Genomic DNA, 18,998 nt, shown 5'->3' with positions numbered 1-18,998 from the left:
GTCACATTTACAAGGAACAGTCAGTTTGTTTGTAGTTAAAATTTTTAAGAAATTATTCAACTATCTATCCTATGCTACTGATTCTTATCCTAATATCTACATTTTTCACACTAAACTTATATTACTACTGTTACTATCTAGTCTTCAACCCCATAAGAGATTCCAGAAGGAAAAACTATCTAATATGAAGGAAGTGCAGGCAAGCAACTTCCAAAAGTATTGACAGGACAGAGAGCTGAGTGTCTGGACAGTCACAAGTTCCTCTCCATTGTTGGGGCATCCTAGCCTTCAGCCAGCCAGCTGGGCCAAGGCATCTTAAAGACTGCTTCTGTACTGTCACAAGTTCCTCTCCATTGTTGGGGCATCCCAGCCTTCAGCCAGCCAGTCTAAAGCATCTTAAAGACTGCTTCTGTACTGTCACAAGTTCCTCTCCATTGTTGGGGCATCCCAGCCTTCAGCTAGCCAGTCCAAAGCATCTTACAGACTGCTCTGAAGCAGGAATCCTGGAGGATTGGCCCACGTAATCCCTGCAAAGCTGGGCAGCTAATTTCTCAGTTTCAGGCTTGATCATAGTCGACGGTCATTCTGTCATCAGCTGTAGAGATAAGCAAAGTTCCTCAGACCAGTGGCTGTCTGCCACTATCTTTTCTTGATGGCTGCGTGATTAGACTCGAGGTGCTGCCAGGAACAGATGTGTCTCTCTGTCATAAAAGCCCTTTATTATTAAATGCCATTTTCTTTGGATCTCTGAAGTGTTTGAAGACCATCTATCTATCTATTCTATCCGTCATCAACCTATTCCTTTGGAAACATATACAAAAAACTTAATAAAGCTTATTCTATAATTAAGTAATTTATTATCTAGTCAGATTTATAAGTGACCAACTAACAATTTCTATCTCTGACCGTACTGAGCAAGTTGTACCAGTTATATTTCACCTGTTCAAATAAGTTGTACATGTATAAAACATTACATAAATGTCAAACAAAATGATCTTAAGTTTCTACCAGTGTACAATATACAATTTAAGTTTCCATTAACATACCATATACAATACATAAAGCAAATGTTGAAAAAGAAAAAAACTTAAATTCCTGTCAATCTTCAATACCAATATGAAATATTTGAATACCAATATAAATTATTTGAGGCCAGCAGATTCAATAATCTACTTTTTATTCTATAAATCTATACCCTACCTTATATTCTTTCCTTATATTGTCCCTTCTTCACCCTTTATTCCCTAATGTTAGATAAGATAGAAAAATAAGGGAGAAAGAATGATAGAAGAAATCCTTAAATGAAACTTTTATTAACTTACAACTAACCTCCCTAGGCAAAAATGGACATCGATAACCCACCAAAAACCACCACCCCACATACTGGGAATGGGGACATCGTTCTCTTAAAATTACTTTTTGCTGTTTGGGGGAAAACATCTTTTGGGTAACCATAGAAAAATAAGATGTTGGCCAAGCGCTGCAAAAGCTAGCGGTATCTGTTTTGTCCAGTCTTTTTTGGATTGATCCTTGGGAATAGCCCTTTTTAAAGTCAACAGGCATGCAATTTCTTGAGGAAATAGTAGCTGAAGCAGTCTTTGATGTTGAATTGCTCAGGCTACCTGCTTTGTCATGTATTTATTATTTAGACAGCATGTGTGCCTGCACGCCAGAAGAGGGCACCAGATGTCACTATAGATGGTTCTGAAGCACATGGTTAGTTCTTGGGAATTGAACTCAGGGTCTCTGAGGTGCCGTGCCTTAATATGGCATAGGCTTCTGCCATCCTGATGGTGAGCGCTATCTAAGATAAACAAGTCCTTATATAGCAAAAGGCTGTGCAAGGGTAACTGGTGATCTGATGACGAGCAGTCCTGCTCTGACCTATGAGGAGGTGGCGCCTGGCATGAGCTGATTGGCCCTTGAGTTGTACTTAATCTTGGCCCTTCCCTTCTTCGGGGCCATTCCCACTGAGCTTAATCCTGAGTAAAGATCTCCAGAAGAAGTCTGGTTGTTGGTGTCTTATTTCTGCTGGACGGTGCAGCGCTGACAGATGCCCACAGGAACAACATCTAGGACCCCCGTGGCTGAGGGAATGTGGAAGCCCTCCTGTGCTGTGTAGACCAAGAACATGGGGCCTGCTCAGTGGCAGGCTGCATTACCACTATCTACAGACTCTATCTAGAAAGTGATTCTCAGGTCCAACCTGTGCTGTCAGTTGGCCCTGATAGCCTGGCCATCCCACCACCCCTGCCCTGGTGAACCCGAAAGGGTGGACGAGGATCTCATTCCTGTATGTCAGTGCTGAGGCATCTTCTAAACACTCAGAACTACAATCATTGCTTATAACCCTCCCCACATGTGCTGACCCTGAGGTCGCAGAAGGCATATGAGGACGCTTTCGGAGGCAATCACTCATACAAGTCAGCCTTAGTTTCCTTCACCACTAATAAACCTATACACAGTAGCTTGATTATCCCAGTCTGTCTGCTTGTCTGCCTGCATTGCCTGTCTGCCTGTCTGCCTGCAATGCATGTCAATCTGTGGATCAGTTTCCCGGAAGCACTCAGAGCACACAACTTGACTGACAGAAACTTGGTCCCCTTCTCTTTCTGAAGTCCCCAAATGGCATCATGCACTGAATGTCTGGAGAGGAGTGGGATCGGCCTGCTCTTCCAAGTACACATAGGTGGAAATACCATTTGGGTGCCTTCTAGATGGGGTGGGGCTTCTGCTGTCGTGTCTCAGGTCCTACATACATGCCGAATGCAAAGCCACTGTCAGGGATAACTGGACCTCTAAAAATAGCTCCTGTGTGTTTGTCTTCAGTGCCCTACTGGGCAAAGGGCTGACTCCAGCAACTGGGAACGTGTTTGGCACAGTGTTCCCTCACCACAAGGGGACAGCTGTGGGGCCCTCTCTCTGCACTGTCTTCTGCCATCCACTCTCAGGTCTGACTCTCTCCCTGGGGATGATGGGATCCTCTTTCAGGGAAACCAGATCATGTGACCCAGATGATCTGAAGTGCTTGTTTCTGGACCAGAGCCAGCACAGTCTGCTCTCAGGCTCCTGTGCTAAATCCCCAAGGAGGAGCCCCTGGACACAGCCCTCCTGGCTGGCCTGCTAACCATGCCATGAAGCAGCACTATTTGTGGCCCACCTATCCTGAGAGAAGCCCCTTCAGCCCACCCTAAGTTCTCGCCCATATGCTTCAAAAGAGAATTGAGGCTTTCTCCTTCCAGGAATTTCACAAAATGGCTCTGAGACACCCCAACCCCCAAGGTCCCTGATGCAGATGGGGATGCAGAAGCTTGGGGAGCTGCCCTTTCTTCCTCTAAGTCACATGAGATTTGTTGTCAGACCCACAGCAGGACACACTGCACTTGACTGTCAGTGGCCATGGACATGTGTCTAATCTTCAGTCTTGACTAAGTCCTGGGGCCTCTTTCTAAGTCCTGGGGCCTCTTTCTTTCTGGGAACCTCTCTAATGCCTTCTATCCACAGAGGCCCCTGATCGGGAAAGGAGGGGGCTCACTGCCCCATGTTGGTAGCTGCTGGGTGCAGCTCACCAGACCATCTGTCCTAGATTATTTGAAGTTGTTGTAACCAGACCAGAGCTTCCACAGTGTGCTTTCAGGACCTGTGCGTACCCTTTAAGCTACTCACTCATCTTTTCCTCTGGGAGTACTTGAAAATGATGTCTCTGCTGGGTTCCCCAGAATGGAAGGAAAGGGGGTTCATCTATACAGTGTGAGGCATTTGGAGCTAGGCTGACCACAGGGACGAAGCTGTGTGACTTCCAGACCACTGGTGCTCAAAGAGATACCTTTAGGGTCCTTGCAAAGTGCCTACCTGAATTCAGAAAGATCAGAGTGGCTTTCTCCATTTGAGAAACCTCACAAAACCATGTGAAGAGGGGACATTCCCAATGCTAGGATGCCTGACAGTTCCTCATCTGGGAAGTGGGGACCTGACTGTGAACCTCTAGGTGCAGTTCCTTGAGGGGAGAGAACCACAGAGAAAGGAGGGGCAGGGGACAGCCAAGCAGCCAGAATGAAATTTCCTGAATAAACTTTACTAAATCCTCCTGCTTGTTGGACACATGTTAAGATCTCGGTCACCACTGCACTAGAGAACTGAGCTAAAATGCTATCTTCTGGTTGGGGGGACAGATCACAGGATAAGAGTGGTAGCTGCTCATGCCTGAGGATCTGTCTGATTACCTCCCTGCAACCTGCATAAATAGTGGGATGCAGCAGCTAGCACCTGATGCAGGAATCCTAGCACTCCTTTGGCAAGATGGCAGGAGAGGCAGGAGAATGGGCCAGAATCTCCCAGGCAGCCAGCTTGGACTGCATACTGCAGCAGCAGCAGAAGCCAGGCTCATCTTCCTGAGAGAGCAGCAGCAGAAGCCAATTAGGTACCAACACCACAAGGTGGAAGGAAGAGCCAACTTGAGATATATCCTCTGGCTCCCCACCAGCACTGAGGCATGCATGAGTCCTCCCTCAACCTCTCCTATACAGGGATTGAAATGTTTTTTGTCTGTTTGTTTGTTTTTTAAAAAACAAATTGGCCTGGTGCTAGAGCTTTGCTGAGCACTTCCTGGTATTGCAGGAGGAAGGTTGAATTTCTATCACTGACATGCAAACTCACAAACATGTGGAACACTGGTTCCATGAAATGTGGCACCGTCTTCTGTCCTCTGAAGATACCAGGGACACGTGCAGAACACTTCACATGTAGACAACACACTAATACACCCTTAGGAGTCATCTCTGTCTCTCCTGACTAGAGAGGTGGAAGAGGCCCTGCCTAGGAGCTCTAGGCCTCACCTTCCCATGATTCTACCCTGTTTGTGAGGAGGAACACGTGCAGAGGGCAGAGGTGAACCATGCCCTACACGTGCTGTGTCCTCTGTAACTCTAACACCAGGATAGGCTTCCTGCCTGCACACTTTTCCTTTCTGTTTTGGGGTGATGGGGATACACCCTTTCGGACTGTATGTGTTATCCTAGTGTTCAGTCACCAAGGAGACCCCAGCCCGATTCTGCCATACCAAGTCCAGCAGCACAGCAGCTTGGAGCAGTTTTCCCTTCTCCCAGCCCTAAGTCATTCACACCGCCCCAGACCCTGTTCCTGGTTTATAATTCTGAGACCAATAAGGGCCTTGGTTTACTTCACCGACTTGGGGCTACTAGCTGAATGTGACCCCTCGGCAACATTGCTGTACTTGTGCTGTGAAGGGAGTTCTCACCTGTCCTCCTGACAGGGTTGGGGCACTTGAGTGACACCATTTCCTAGAAGAGGGTGGACCAGCCTTAAGGCTGCCTGCTAACCCAGGACCTCTCACAGAGCAGCTGGTGCCCAGTGAGAGCATGCAGAAGAAATTTCTTTCACCTTCCCTTTGCCTTCACTGCAGTTGCCCAGAACAGGAGACGAAAACTGAGGAAGCAATCGAGATCATTTTATTCTGTTTGTCAGGGAAAGGCCAAGGCCTTCCCCATTGCCTGGGAACATCCACTTAGAATGCCATGGTAGCTTGAGAAATGGTACAACTTAGAAGGAAGTCATTCTCATTTGTTTACACAATAATACCCTTCTCCTGAAGTGGATGAACAACAGCAAGGGCATTGCTAAATCCATTTGCAGACTTAAGACATCCCAGGTTCATGAGCCTTGTAGTAAAGGTAGCAACATTCTATAACAACAAGACAACCTCAAGCCACCCAGACAGGACAGAGTAGAGGGAAGAACAGAAGAGAGTGGTTCACACAGCTCCTCCCACCCTGTGTCACATGATGGTGTGGTACTTAGATGACTGACTCTGCCTGTGCTGGGTTTGGATGGGAACTGCCCGTGTGGGAAGTAGAACGTGTGCATGGCAGAGCCAGAAGGGCCATCTGCCCGGCCCTCCTGGCCTAGACCCTGTCCATCTCCTCTCTCAAAGCCTCTGCATATCTAAAGGGGTAGGCTCTGGGATCCTGCTTAAAGATGCTGGCAAAAAACTTGAGTAATTTCATCTTGGTGGTTTCAGCGCAGGCCCTTGGGCCCCACAAGAACTCATAGGAAAGAGAATTGCTGTCAGGCACCTGCCTGTATTCTAGGTACCCTTCCTGCACAAAATGCTCCATGATGAGATGTCTGGGCTCCCCGTACATGAAATGCTCACTGCCAGCATACAGCCCCATGTTGTTCATTACGTGCCACAAGGCCTGCTCACTAGCACAGTTGTCCTCTATGAAGATGATGCACAGCACGATTAGTAGCAGGCCTGTCTTGGGTACGCCTGGAAAACCATGCTGAGTCCCATAGTAGGTGATCCCAAGGGCAAGGCCAACAGAGTAGATGTGGTCAAGGGTGTTTCTTTCCACTATCTCCAGGCCAAAGAGCAGCCTCAAACAATCAGAGGCCTTAGAAAAGATGACAGGGTAGTATTCCTCGTAACTGCGGAGGACTATGTACAGAATCTGAGCCTTAGATGTCAGCTGCTTCCTAGTGTACTTGAGAAGGAAGTGAACCACATTAATCCTCTTTCTGTTGAGGACACCTTGTGAGGGAGAGTGTGGATCAGCCAGTTCTGTAGCTTGGCTGACAGAAGACTCAACAGATGATGCCCTACTGACAGGGCCCCTAGCATAGTCAGGAGAGGAGGCTCTCTGAGGCCATGAGGGAGTGTCCTGTGTATCCTCAAGAGACAGATACCCTTAGTGGGTAGCGGTGGCCTCCACCTCATCTGCCTCAGCACCTAGGATGTGGGCATGCTCCAGGGCCCTTGCCCTGCTTTGGGACTGAGAGCTGTCTGGGAGGTTGCTTGTGTATCTGCTGTCAGTTGGATCCGTGCTGATATCCTTGGGAACACAGGAATGGACTTGTTGCAGCTCAGAGGGATGAAGACTCACAGGCCTGTGGGGGGGGTGAAGAGAAAGGGTGAGTTGAATCTGACACCTGAAGCTTGGGCAGCTCTCAAAACCTGTTGCAGGGTTTTGCCTGGGAGGTGCCCTATGCCCAAAGGACTCTGGTCCTGCGTGTGCCTCTGAGTGCAAGGATTCTCACTGTGGCACACTCCCACACCTGGCAATACTGTACCCTGACATGATGGCTGAGCCTGGAGCACGTGCCATCATGCCCTGTGGTGGAATCTGCAGTGATGGCCACCTGGCCTGGCCTCCTCTCTGCTCTGTTCGGAGCTTCCAAAGTCCATCCAAAGTGCATCTTAGCTCCCCTTCCTGGAAAATCAGTTTTCCACGGCAAGAGTGGCAGTTCCCACTTAGGGTTCCCTAGGCATCAGCACAGAGCCATGCATGCTTTATGCAGTCCTCTCTCTGGGGGATGGGGCCTTCTCACATGTTCATTAGTGACCATGACAGCTTACCTTGTTGCCAATACCTACCTCCTCTGTCAAACATGCCTGGCTCCCTCTTGCCTCCAATGGCACCCCATGCTCCAAAGGCTCATCTTCCTGAGAGAGGAGAGAGAAGTCAAGATGAATCAGCTCTGGAAATGCCTAGCAGGGGTGACTCAAGAGCCAAAAGTGTTTCTGCCTTGGCGGCACTTGCCTTTAGTCCCAGCATTCAGGAGGAAAAGGCTGGACTCGGGAATACTAAATATTCCTTCCAAAAAGGAGATAGGTAAGATGCTTGGCCCTTCCTGGGAATGTCCAGTCCAAATCCAGCCCACCTAGGAAAGCACTCACAGCCGGACCCACAAGAGTTGCTGCAGCACACACAAACAGGCTCCCTCTTCTCCACTGCATTCAGTAGTTGCCAACACTTTACACTTCACTCAGCCCTCAATGTGTCCATCAACTGGCAAGACAGGAGTCAGACGTGTAACTGCTCAAAGCTCCTACCTCAGCTTGCAAGCTCTGCCCACTATGCCTACATCATCAGCCTCAGCTGCACCTTAGCATCAAGTCCAACCTACCACTACTATGTAAGTGTGCCCCACTCACAACACCTCCAGCACAAGCTACCCCAGCAGAGACAGCTTCTGTCCAGGACCCCAGATACACATCTACAGCTCCTTAGGTCAGCACTCACAGCTTTACCCTGGGAATGTACAATACTTCCCTGCACAGACATGGTCTCAACCCATGGGTCGTGAACCCCACACCACCTATGTATCTGTGGTTCCATTCCTAACAGTGGCAAAATTCCAGTTGTGAAATACCAACGAAACACATGAGGGACTGCGTTAAAGAGCCCCAGCATTAGGAAGGTTGAAACCCACTGCCCTTCCCTGACCTTTGCAACCACAGCCCCCACCCACTACTCTATCTCAGCAGGTCACAGTGCCCCACTGCTACAGGTGTTCTCTGCCAAATGAAGGTCAAGTGAGGATTCAGCCTTCTGCCCCCTCCTCAGAAAGTGACCACTCACATCATAGCCTTGGCCTGGTGCTCTGCATTCCCTGCTCACTTATCTCACCACTCACACAGCCCAGCCCATGTCAACTGCCACAGCAGAAACAGCCCTGGGCCCCCTTCTCCTTCAGCGGTTCTGGGCAACATTAAGTAAGGACCAAAAGTTAGACTGACACAATCCAGCACTCAGAGAAAGGCCAGACCTCAATCAAGCCCTGGATCAGCAAGAGAGCTCAGTCCACCACTCTTCAGTCAGCTCTCACAACCCCACACTAGTATACACCTACACAGCCCCATCCTGCTCTTAGGGTGACCCTGCCTCCTCTCAGGTCAACATCCAGAGCCCAGCCCAATTTTGTAAGTGATCACCTAGCCTCCCAGACTGGCAGCCCTTTACCTCCATACTGCAGGATCCATAGCCACGCACCCAGCACCTCAATACTTCCTGCTTCCCTAGTAATCAGGGGGGCCTCTCACACCCAGTTTGGCCCTTACACCCCTGCCTGGGTCTGTCTACCTCTCTGCCTCAGCTCTAAGCACTCCCAAACACGGCACTCCCCCACCCTTGCCAGGATTTGTTCCCAAGGGATTCCACAGTGCACAAAGTTTCCTTCTCTAACTCTTACTAGGTCCAGATCCACCCACCCTTCCACCCTAGCATACAAGCCCCGCCCACCACTATTGACCTCAGCAGTCACAGCCCCACCCACAAACCAGCACCAGTCCTCCTGCTGCAGGGCACTCTATCCTTACTTCCAAGTTTTCTCATAGATTCATTCTCCATTCAGCCCTGACCCATCTCCTGACACTCCATTTTGACTTATTTCTGTGCCAGCTGTTATGGACCCTTGCCCCGGCCCCCTTTAGAAGTCCTCAGGATGAGCCTGATCCAATGGTGCCCCTAATGGTTAGCGCATCCTGCTGCACTGCTCTCACAGACTGTATGTCTGCAGAAGACCAAGCCTTTAATCCCACCACTTGGGAGGGAGACGCAGGCTGAGAACTGTGAGTTCGAGGCCAGCCTGGTCTACAAAGCAAGTCCAGGACAGCCACGGCTATACAGAGAAACTCTGTCTCAGAAAAAACGGAAAGAAACAAAGAAAAGAAAGAAAGAAAAAAGAAAAAGAAAAGAAAGTATGTGTCAGGGGTTGGGCAAAGGCACCTGAGTGGATGGTTGTAAACTTCCCTCAACAGTTTTACAGGAGCAGCTGGCTCAGGCCTGACCAATGGTACTCTGTGGTGCTGTGCATACCCTCACCTGGGGTGGGGGTCTTTGGGCCTGAACCTGGATTCATGGCCAGGACACTGTGAGCTAGGGGCCTGTGCTGCCTGGTAAGCACAAGGCTGAGACCACCCAGGGACCCTAACACTGAAAGCCCTGGAATCCACTTGAAGAGAAGAAAGCAAGGAGACTCTGGAGCAGAGTTTGTGCCCTTTGCCCTCCTGTGGCTGTGGTCTCCCTCCTGGAGGGTCTGAAGCAGTGTTGGGCCTGCCCCACCTCCTGCCACCCACTCTTCCTCCTTCCTCCTGAGTGTGGAGGCAGGCAGGTGGCAAGCTCTGTGCTGCTCCTCCTGGGCCCTCCCCTTCTTGCCATTAAGCTATGAGCTCAGTGAGGAGGCCCAGGTCACATGGCCTGTGTGCCCTGAAACTCCACTGACATTGATGCTCTGCTGCTTCTCAACAACATGCCCGGCAGTGGGGTTTTGCTTAAGGACAGGCCGTGCAAGCCTGGGGTTTGGTGCTCTTGTGCCTGTCTGTGCAGTTTTAGAGTCTGGGGTTGGGGAGGGAAGTGGCACTCACTGGATAGGATGGAGGCTTCTAGAGAAAGGCCCCCACAAGGTCTTGCCAACAGAAGTGGCCTTTCCTGAGGGAACACAGAGGAGGGAGTGTCCCCTTGCCCTACTCAGGTGTCACAACTGTGTGAGTTGACATCAGCATAGAGACAGTCAGTGCTCTGATTGTCCTGCCTGCTGACTCACTCTGAGGTCACTGCCTCCAGTACCAACCCTAACTTCAGCTGAGAAGCATTTACAGAAGAGACCATGCTGCCCCTTTTGGTCATCAAATTCTGGACTCTTAGGTCCAAAGACATCTAGTTCCCCTTAACCAAAAGGAACCGCTTCCCTTCTGTCAGGCAAAATGGGCAGATAGCTGTGTCTGATGCCTATGAGCACAACAAACATCCTGCAGGCTTCCTGGCTACTTCAGTAGAACAAATGTCTGTTTAAAAGTGAGTTACAAAAAACACACAGGAAGGTTTACTCAGCATGGTTTCTGGGATCTTATTGAATGACTTACTACTCTGTGATTATCAGATTTTATCTGGGTGAAGCAATCTTTATTTTCATTTATAGATAGGGTTTCTTTCTTTTCTCTTCTCTTCTCTTCTCTTCTCTCTCTCTCTCTCTCTGTCTCTCTCTCTCTCTCACTCTTTTTCTCTTCCTTCTTTTGTCCTGTGTGTAGACTTGTATATCCTAGACTCATGTTTTATCCTGGCTGGCCTCGAACTCACCTAGATCTGCCTGCCTCTGTCTCCCTTAGTTCTGAGATCACAGGCTTGCACCATGACACCTGGCCCTAAAATCTCTTTTTATTGTTACACAAAAAAGGTGTCACTGCCATTAATCCCAGCACTCACTCAGGGATTGCCAAAGCAGCTGGAAATTTGTGAGACCAAGACCTGCCTGGTCTACAGAGTGAGTTCCAAGACAACCAGGCCAAAAACAGAAAAACTCTGTCTCGAAATAAGAAAAGGCATCTCTTGGGAGTCAATTTCCACATACCCAAAGTTCCTATTTGATCTACAGGCTATCTGGAAAGAGCCATCACCTCAGGCATATGAGAATTCCTGGGTTGCCAGACAGGTCAGAGCACTGGGTTTATGCAAAGGCTCTGAGAAACCTTCAAGACAATAACACAAAGACTCTGAGATAATGATCACTGACCAAAGGCAGCTTCACAGCCACGCTGCTGTCACTCCAGATTCAGGCTAGATACAATGAGTCTGCTAAAATTCTGCTGTGCACTAGCCCTATTGTTGTGATCCCAATTCCTAGAAGGTAGGTCCCCAGGAGCCCTGCCTCAGAGACACATGGCCAGAAATGTACAGCCTCGCCCCATCTAATTGTTATGGTGTGACTAACTGCATTCTGCCTCCTCTTAGCTGTCCAGAAGAGCGAGGAGGGCAGGTCTCATGGGGAACAGAAATGAGTACCTCATGCTGGTCCGGCTTGGGTCTGCTAGCCAGGGCAAGGGGAGGTTTCTTCTCTCTGGGTCAAGGACCACAGGAAGCAGCATGCATCTAGGTAGATAATAAATTTACCCACCTGTCCTCTCCTCTCTGGAAAATTCTGAAGTAGAATCCACAGGCTGATTTCGACCGGGAAGGACAAGAGGGAAGGGAAGGGGCTTTTTCCTACAACAAGACACACAGTATATATTTATTCCAGTATCTTCATCCATGGTTGCAGTGGGGGTGCTAGTGTTATTATCTGAGGTGCCTGGAGCATGGACCATGCCTCCTTGTTAGGGCCAGTCTGGAGGCCCTCCCCCACCCTTCACAGCACACATTCTGGTTTTTGGGAAACTAAGCACCATTTTGTGATGTTCCTGGAAGGGAGATAGGCTCCCCATGCTTACTGAGGGGAGATGAGTACTTTAGGAGAGGTGGTCCCCTAATGAGGCAGCTGATAGCCTTGGTCAGCCAAGAACCAAGTGGGGTCCACAATGATAAACAGGAACCACATGGACACACAAGCCCCATATGCTCCTTGACTAGGGCCATTGCAAAGGTGCCACATTGAAGCATTCCTCATGGGAAAGAGGACTGCCTGAATGACAGGATATAACTAGGTCCCGAGGGGGGGGGGGCTGTGGAAGTTTGGCTGTGTTTAGGGTGACCCCAGGTGTATAGTTCAGTGGCTGTGGTATGTGCTGCCCCAGAGCAGGTCTTCTTGTGGGAACGAGCCCCTTCCCCTCCCTCTAGTCCTTCCTGGTGGAAATCAGCTCATGGGGTCTACTTCAGAGTTTTCTAGAGAGGAGATGCCACATGACTTTCTTGGTCAATGTGCAAGTCAGGGCGTCAGAGCCCAAGCACACAGGCCTAAAGGGTGAAGCAAGTGTGCATCTTGTGCTGGGTCCTAAAGCAAATTTCACAGTGCCTGTGGTCATAAGCCCCCTCAAACCTCTGCATCCTCATCTACATCCATGGGGATATCTGAAACCATGACGTGGGGGGGCCACGAGCCAATTTATGAGGTTCCTGAAAGGAAGGAGCCTTGAGGTTTATTCAGCATTCCGGGGACTTGGGGAAGGGCTCAAAGCCCTTTTGTGACACAAGTATTCCAGTATCCTGGGACTTGATGGGGATTCCATATTGTTCCATGCCCAACAGGGAGAGGGTGAGGGTGAGGGAAATAGGCAGGTGATATCTTTGATGTGTTCTTCGATTCGGTTTGCAAATATTTTTTTCGTCAATGTTGATAAGGGAAATTGGCCTGAAATGTTTTTCTTCGATGGTTCTTTGTGTGTTTTAGGTAGCAGAATGACTGTGGCCCCATAGAGTGAATTTGGCAATGTTCCTTGTGTTTCTATTTTGTGCAATAGTTTGAAGAGTATTGGTATTAGCTCTTCTTTGAAAGTCTGGTAGAATTCTCAGCTAAAATCTGGCCCTGAGGCTTTCCTGCCCTCCTCCCTGGTTCGGAGACATTCAATGATTGCTTCTTTTCCTTAGGGGTTTTGGAGATATTTAACTTGTTTTCGTCTTCTTGATTTAGATTTGGTAAATGGAATCTACCAAGAAAATTGTCCATATCGTTTAGATTTTCCAATTCTGTAGATTATGGCATTTTGAAGTAAGAATTGATATTTCTTTGGGTTTTTTTTCCCCAGTGTGTGTTGTTATGTTCTGTTTTTCCTTTCTGATTTTGTTGATTTGGATATTTTCTCTCTGCCTTGTAGTTAGTTTGGCTAAGTGTGTGTCTTTTGTCTATCTTGTTGTCTTTCTTAAAGGATTGCCCCTTGATTCTGTTCATTCTTACTCTTGTTCTCTGTTTCTAATTTGTTGACTTCAGCTTGAGTTTGATTATTTGGAGCCATCTACTCCTCTTGGGTGTGTCAGCCTCTTTTGTTGTGACAGTTTCCAGAGGAGCTGTTAAGTGGCTAGTATGGAATGTCCCCAATTTCTGTCTGAAGGCGCTTAGTGCTACGAACTTTCCTCTTAGTACTGCTTTCATTGTGCCCCATAAGCTTGGCTATATTATGCCTTTATTTCCATTGAATTTTAGACAGTCTTTAATTTCTTTTTCATTTCTTCCCTGTCCTAGTTGTCACTGAGTAGGGAGTTGCTCATTTTCCATGATTGTGTAGGGTTTTTCTTATTTCTGTTGTTGAGATCCATCTTAATCCATGGTGATTTGAGAAAGTACAATGGGTAATTTCAATTTTTTGTATATGGTTTGCTTTGTGACCGACTATATACTGACCACTTTCGAGAAGGTTCCATGGGTGCTAAGAGAAAGACTATTCTTTTGTGCTTCAGTGAAAAGTTCTGTAGATAATCATTGGGTCCACTGGATTCATTCCATATGTTGATTTCATTATTTCACTGTTTTGTTTCTGCCTCAGTTGTCTGTCCATTGCCTAGAGTAGGGCACTGAATTCTCCCACAATTGAGGTGTCTACATCGTTGTATGATTTTATCTTTAATAAAAATTGTGTTCTGATTTTACTATTGCTTTTTGTTTCAGTTTTTTAAAAAATAAATCTGGGTGTCCTTGTATATTTGTCAAAGATGTTCTGAATTGGAATGCCCTCTTGGTAGGCTTTTCCTTTAATGAGAATGGCGTATTCTTCCCCATCTCTTTTCATTAATTTTGGTGGAAATTCTATTGCTTCATGCTGTAATACTCTATTAAAGAGCTGGCTCTGGAGTTGGATTAGACACTCTGTCTCCCAACCCAAGCACGCTTGTTTTAAAATGTCCTCGAATATACCTGGCCTGGTTCAGGAGACCATCTGACACTAGGACAAAGATAGAAAACAAAGCTAAACAGCCCTAGAAAAAAACCTATGTGACTTCAAAGTGCTAAAATATAAGCTGTACCTTAGGATCTTAACGAAAAAATTCTTATTAATATATATTTATTATTTAGACAGCATGTGTGCCTGCACTCCAGTAGAGGGCACAAGATCTCACTATATATGGTTGTGAACCACATATTTAGTAGCTGGAAATTGAACTCAGGGTCTCTGAGCCAGGACTTGTAGTCTTATTGAATATCATTCATAATCCCTACAGGGAACTGAAACAACCTGATGTTACCATTTTCTGAGTTCCTATAGATGTTGGGTTTTTATAGTTTCCTGTTTAATGCCATCTAGGATACGGATAATTATATTATTCTACAACTGAATGGCTTATATGACAAATACGGAATAACCTTTTCAGGGTATCTGCCTGCATCTGCAGACACTCACAAATGGGTTAAAATATAAAATAAAACCCTCAGTCTAAACTATCCTGTTTGGAAGGACCAAACAAACTCCCTTTTGAAAAAGAGACTCCATTTTACAAAGGAAACTCCATTTTGTGTTCAACCTATCCGAAAGCTGAACCCAGATTACAGACTAAGCACACACTTGCCTAAACAGAAAAAATGTTCACTGGCCACACAATCAGCTCACCTTGGGAAAGTCCAAACACACTCTCTGCTCCTCAAGCTGAGCAGCTGGGGTCTGTCACATAGCACCAACCAATTAGGAGAGGCCAGGCCCAAAGTTCCTAATGCCCCCATGACTGCTTCAGCCAATCTTTTCTATAGGCCAACTTGCCCTACACCTATTACCCAACCATGAAACTCTAAGTCTTGTAACTCTCTGCTTGCAGCTTTTCTGCCCAGATGTAATCCAATCCTATACTGTAGAACCCATTTCCTTGTCTAAAACCTTTATTTAATAAGCCCTCTCAACTGATACTCCAGGCTACTTCCCTGCACCTGTGGCATCAGCGCATTGGAGGTGTGTCCTTGGTTCGACCCTGCAATATAAAGACATCCTTGCCACTGCATTTGGACTCGGCTCTTGGGTATTCTGTTCAGAGAGTCTCTCAAAATTTGGGCATAACTTTGTTAATAACTCCAAATATGCCTACTTGAGATAGCCAGAGCTGGACTCCTGAACACTTAATATTCCTTCCAAAAAGGAGATAGGTAAGACGATTGGCCCTCCCTAGGAATATCCAGTCTAAATCCAGCCCACCTAGGAAAGCACTCACAGCCCCATCCACAAGAGTTGCTGCAGCACACACAAACAGGCTCTCTCTTCTCCACTGCATTCAGTAGTTTTGTCAATACTTTACACTTCACCCAGCCCTCAATGTGTCCATCAACTGGCAAGACCAGAGGCAGACCTGTCACTGCTCAAAGCTCCTAGCTCTACCCAGTATGCCAACATCATCAACCTCAGCTGCACCTCAGCATCAAGCCCTGCCTTCCACTACTACCTAAGTCATCACAGCCCCACTCACAACACCTCCAGCACTGGCTACCCGAGGAGAGACAGCTTCTGTCCCGCCATACATACACACATCTACAGCTCCTTAGCTCAGCACTCACAGCTTCTCCCTGAGAATGTACAACGCTTCACCACCCCTACAGACAGAGTTCTCCACCCATGGGTCGCGACCCCCACACCAGCTAACTATGTTGTGGTTCCTTTTGTAACAGTGGCAAAATTCCAGTTGTGAAATAGCAACGAAACACATGAGGGGCTGTGTTAAAGAGTCCCAGCATTAGGAAGGTTGAAACCCACTGCCCTTCCCTGACCTTTGCAACCACAGCCCCCACCCACTACTCTATCTCAGCAGGTCACAGTGCCCCACTGCTACAGGTGTTCTCTGCGAAATGAAGGTCAAGTGAGGATTCAGCCTTCTGACCCCTCCTCAAAAAGTGACCACCCACATCATAGCCTTGGCCTGGTCCTCAAAAGAGGAAAGGTGAGCTTTGAGGCCTCAAGAACACATGGACTTAACAGGCATCATGGGATCCTCAAGGGGCCCTTGGTCGATAAACTCCTCCTCTTTTCACCTAATGAAACTGTTGCCTAGGGTAAGAATGTTTGGAAGAGCATATGTACCTGTGCATAGGCCGAAGGAAGCCCTCAGTGGTATACATTTTTTACCGTGTCCCTGCTTTGGGTGACTCTCTGTGTTATAATCTCTTACGAAGCTGAGTGGAATGCTTCCATAGTGTGCCTGCTTATAAGTTGAGCACAGAACTCTCCAATGGAATAGCTGCTTTGGAGTTATCCACAGTGCAGTGGTGACCTCACTAAACTCATTGGTTCGACAAGCCAAATTAAATGGAATTCTTCTTTGTTATGTGTCTTCTATGTTTGGGGTGGACAATCCCTTCTGCCCAGCTCCTCGGTAACAGTCACCTAGCACAGGAGACCTAAAAGAAACTGAAAGAGTAAAAGAGAGGGTTGCAGTGCAGTATCTGCCAGGGGAATCTAGGCACGAGCATCTTCCTCTGTGAGGCCTGCAATGGCGCATCCCCTAGCTATGGTGATAGTTTTATGGCCACTGCTACAGATAATAAAGCCTGCACATTCGACTCAGGAGTTGGCTCAGAGGAATCTTGCCTGACTAAGGAAGAATTGCAATGGGAAGTGGACATGAGGAAGGTGTCCACCTAAGACACAGCAGCAAAAGTGGGGATTCAGGAGCTCTGGGTTCCTAGGGCTTGAGACCATTTTGTGGAATTCTTTGACCTTTATATAAGGGACTCTACTTGCAGGGACTGAGGGCCAATGGGACCCTAGGGCTCGAGGCTATTTTGTGAAGTGTCTGTACCTTTATGTAAGGGTCTCTACTTCAAGTCCTTTTTCTATCTTCTGTCCTGCTCTGATCAATTTCTACACAACTTCTAATTGGAAACACTCTTGTACGCCAGATGGTCTAATGAGCTCCCATCAATCCAAGCAGAGCACCTGCTGCTCTCAAAATGACCTGTGGCATTTAAGCCAAAGGGCTGACTCTAGAATGTGGGATTTGACCCTCCCATTTCAGGTTCATAGGTATTTTTTCTTTCTCCATACATCCTTTAACCCCGTCTCCTGGGTCAGTCAGTCAGAATAGCCTTCTGGCTCTGTGACAGGGACAAGGAGAACATAGCAGACTAAGAGATAAATACAAAAAAAATAAAGGCTAAAAGTGAGCTGGTAACATGTCCTTGAAGAGAGTTACAATGTATCCTTCCTCTCTTCTCCACCCACCCTATCAACTACCTATGAGATCAATTTCCTGGACCCAAAGAAATGTTTATGTTATGACTTTGATGTTTTGATTAGTTTAATTTTGATACAGTTTTACAGGATACATAACAGCAGTGTAGTACTTCCAAAAACTAACAGTTTATGGCTGACAAATTTCAACAACAACAGCAAAGTTAAAGTTGCTAGGGATAAGGAGCTGCTAAAGGTAGGTAGCCTCTGTTGGGTCTCAATTTCTTAAGGAGTAGTTAGTTGTTCCAAGCAGGCATTCTCAGGAAATTTTATATAAAGGTGGGATGGGGCTTTCTCTATAGTACTATGAAATCTCATGGAATAAATAAAAAAAATGTGATGCAGATAAACTAAAAATATTTTGATAAATAAGGGATTGTATATTTAAAGATTGAGAGAGATATATATTTGAAAAAAACACCAAGAGGCCTTCTCATAACCTATAAAATCCCAATTAAGTTATTTAAAGTACAAAGAGGATGCATAAGCTATATAAGACATATGAAGAACAAAAATTAAAGGCAATATTATGCTGTTAAAGTTCATAAGGTCCAAGTTAAGCAATTAAAAACAGGCTGTGAAGTATATCAAATAAAGGTTTTAAAATATCTGACTCTCATTACATAATAGCTGAAAGTATCAGACTGATGTAACTGATCTTCTGGGTGATTTTTATGTGCTGCTTTTCACTGCTCTCTTGAAAGATTCTGGCATATAATCAACTATCCTTATTTGTTTGTCATTGGGAGGTCCCTAATGTGTCCCTTGCATTTTAATGACCAATTTATGGCTTTGGGGTCCATGGAGACTGATATATAGTGTTTAAAAGACCATTTCATTCATCACTTGAATTTTCCAGTTTCTAACAACCCACAGGTTGCCTAAGCAGATAGATAGTCCCCAGGTTGCAATAAAGAGCCAATGCTCTGCTTACAAAGCACCATCTCCCTTTGGGTGCTATGTTCCATGGCTCTAACATGGTCTGTGGTTCTAAAGGACTCTGTGCCTCTGGATGGACAACAGGAGGGGCTGGTTGAATTGTCCTGGGCATGCCCACCTGGTCGGGGTTGATATCCTGAGATCCCCTCATTGAACCCCATCCTATTATAATGTCTAAAAAAAAAAAAAGACTTAACTAGACCTTTGGCCGTTAGCCAAAGCTCTGGACCTCGTGATCATCTATGGGACTTTTAGAGAGGAAAAACAACTGTAACGTGTTTGGAATCAGTGCTTATGTTAGCCCTCCACATATATTATTTACTTGGAAAGTCCCTCTGCTCCATGAAGTAGGGAATGTTTCCAGAATATTTGTATCAGCTGTTTCTCTTTAATTGTATAGATTTCCCATCAA

General features: G+C 46.8%; 1 protein-coding gene and 1 long non-coding RNA gene across 2 annotated transcripts; both read right to left on the bottom strand.

The window, feature by feature from the left end:
* Nucleotides 1-5,917: 5,917 nt before the first annotated feature.
* Nucleotides 5,918-6,509, bottom strand: LOC311601779 (melanoma-associated antigen 10-like; the record flags this gene model as incomplete). Its single annotated transcript, XM_084789513.1, has 1 exon — nt 5,918-6,509. A coding segment is annotated over one exon (588 nt), but the record flags the coding sequence as incomplete, so codon positions are not given.
* Nucleotides 6,510-6,512: 3 nt separating this feature from the next.
* Nucleotides 6,513-8,973, bottom strand: LOC311601781. The gene is made up of 3 exons (XR_014780653.1): nt 8,763-8,973; nt 7,394-7,462; nt 6,513-6,906 (listed from the first exon to the last, which is right to left on the bottom strand). It is a non-coding gene; the product is annotated as an uncharacterized lncRNA (long non-coding RNA).
* Between the last annotated feature and the right edge of the window lie 10,025 nt (nt 8,974-18,998).

This window comes from Acomys minous (genome assembly GCF_964271855.1).
Source record: "Acomys minous genome assembly, chromosome: 7".
NCBI lineage: Eukaryota > Metazoa > Chordata > Mammalia > Rodentia > Muridae > Acomys > Acomys minous.
This window is presented reverse-complemented; position numbering and strand designations above follow the sequence as displayed.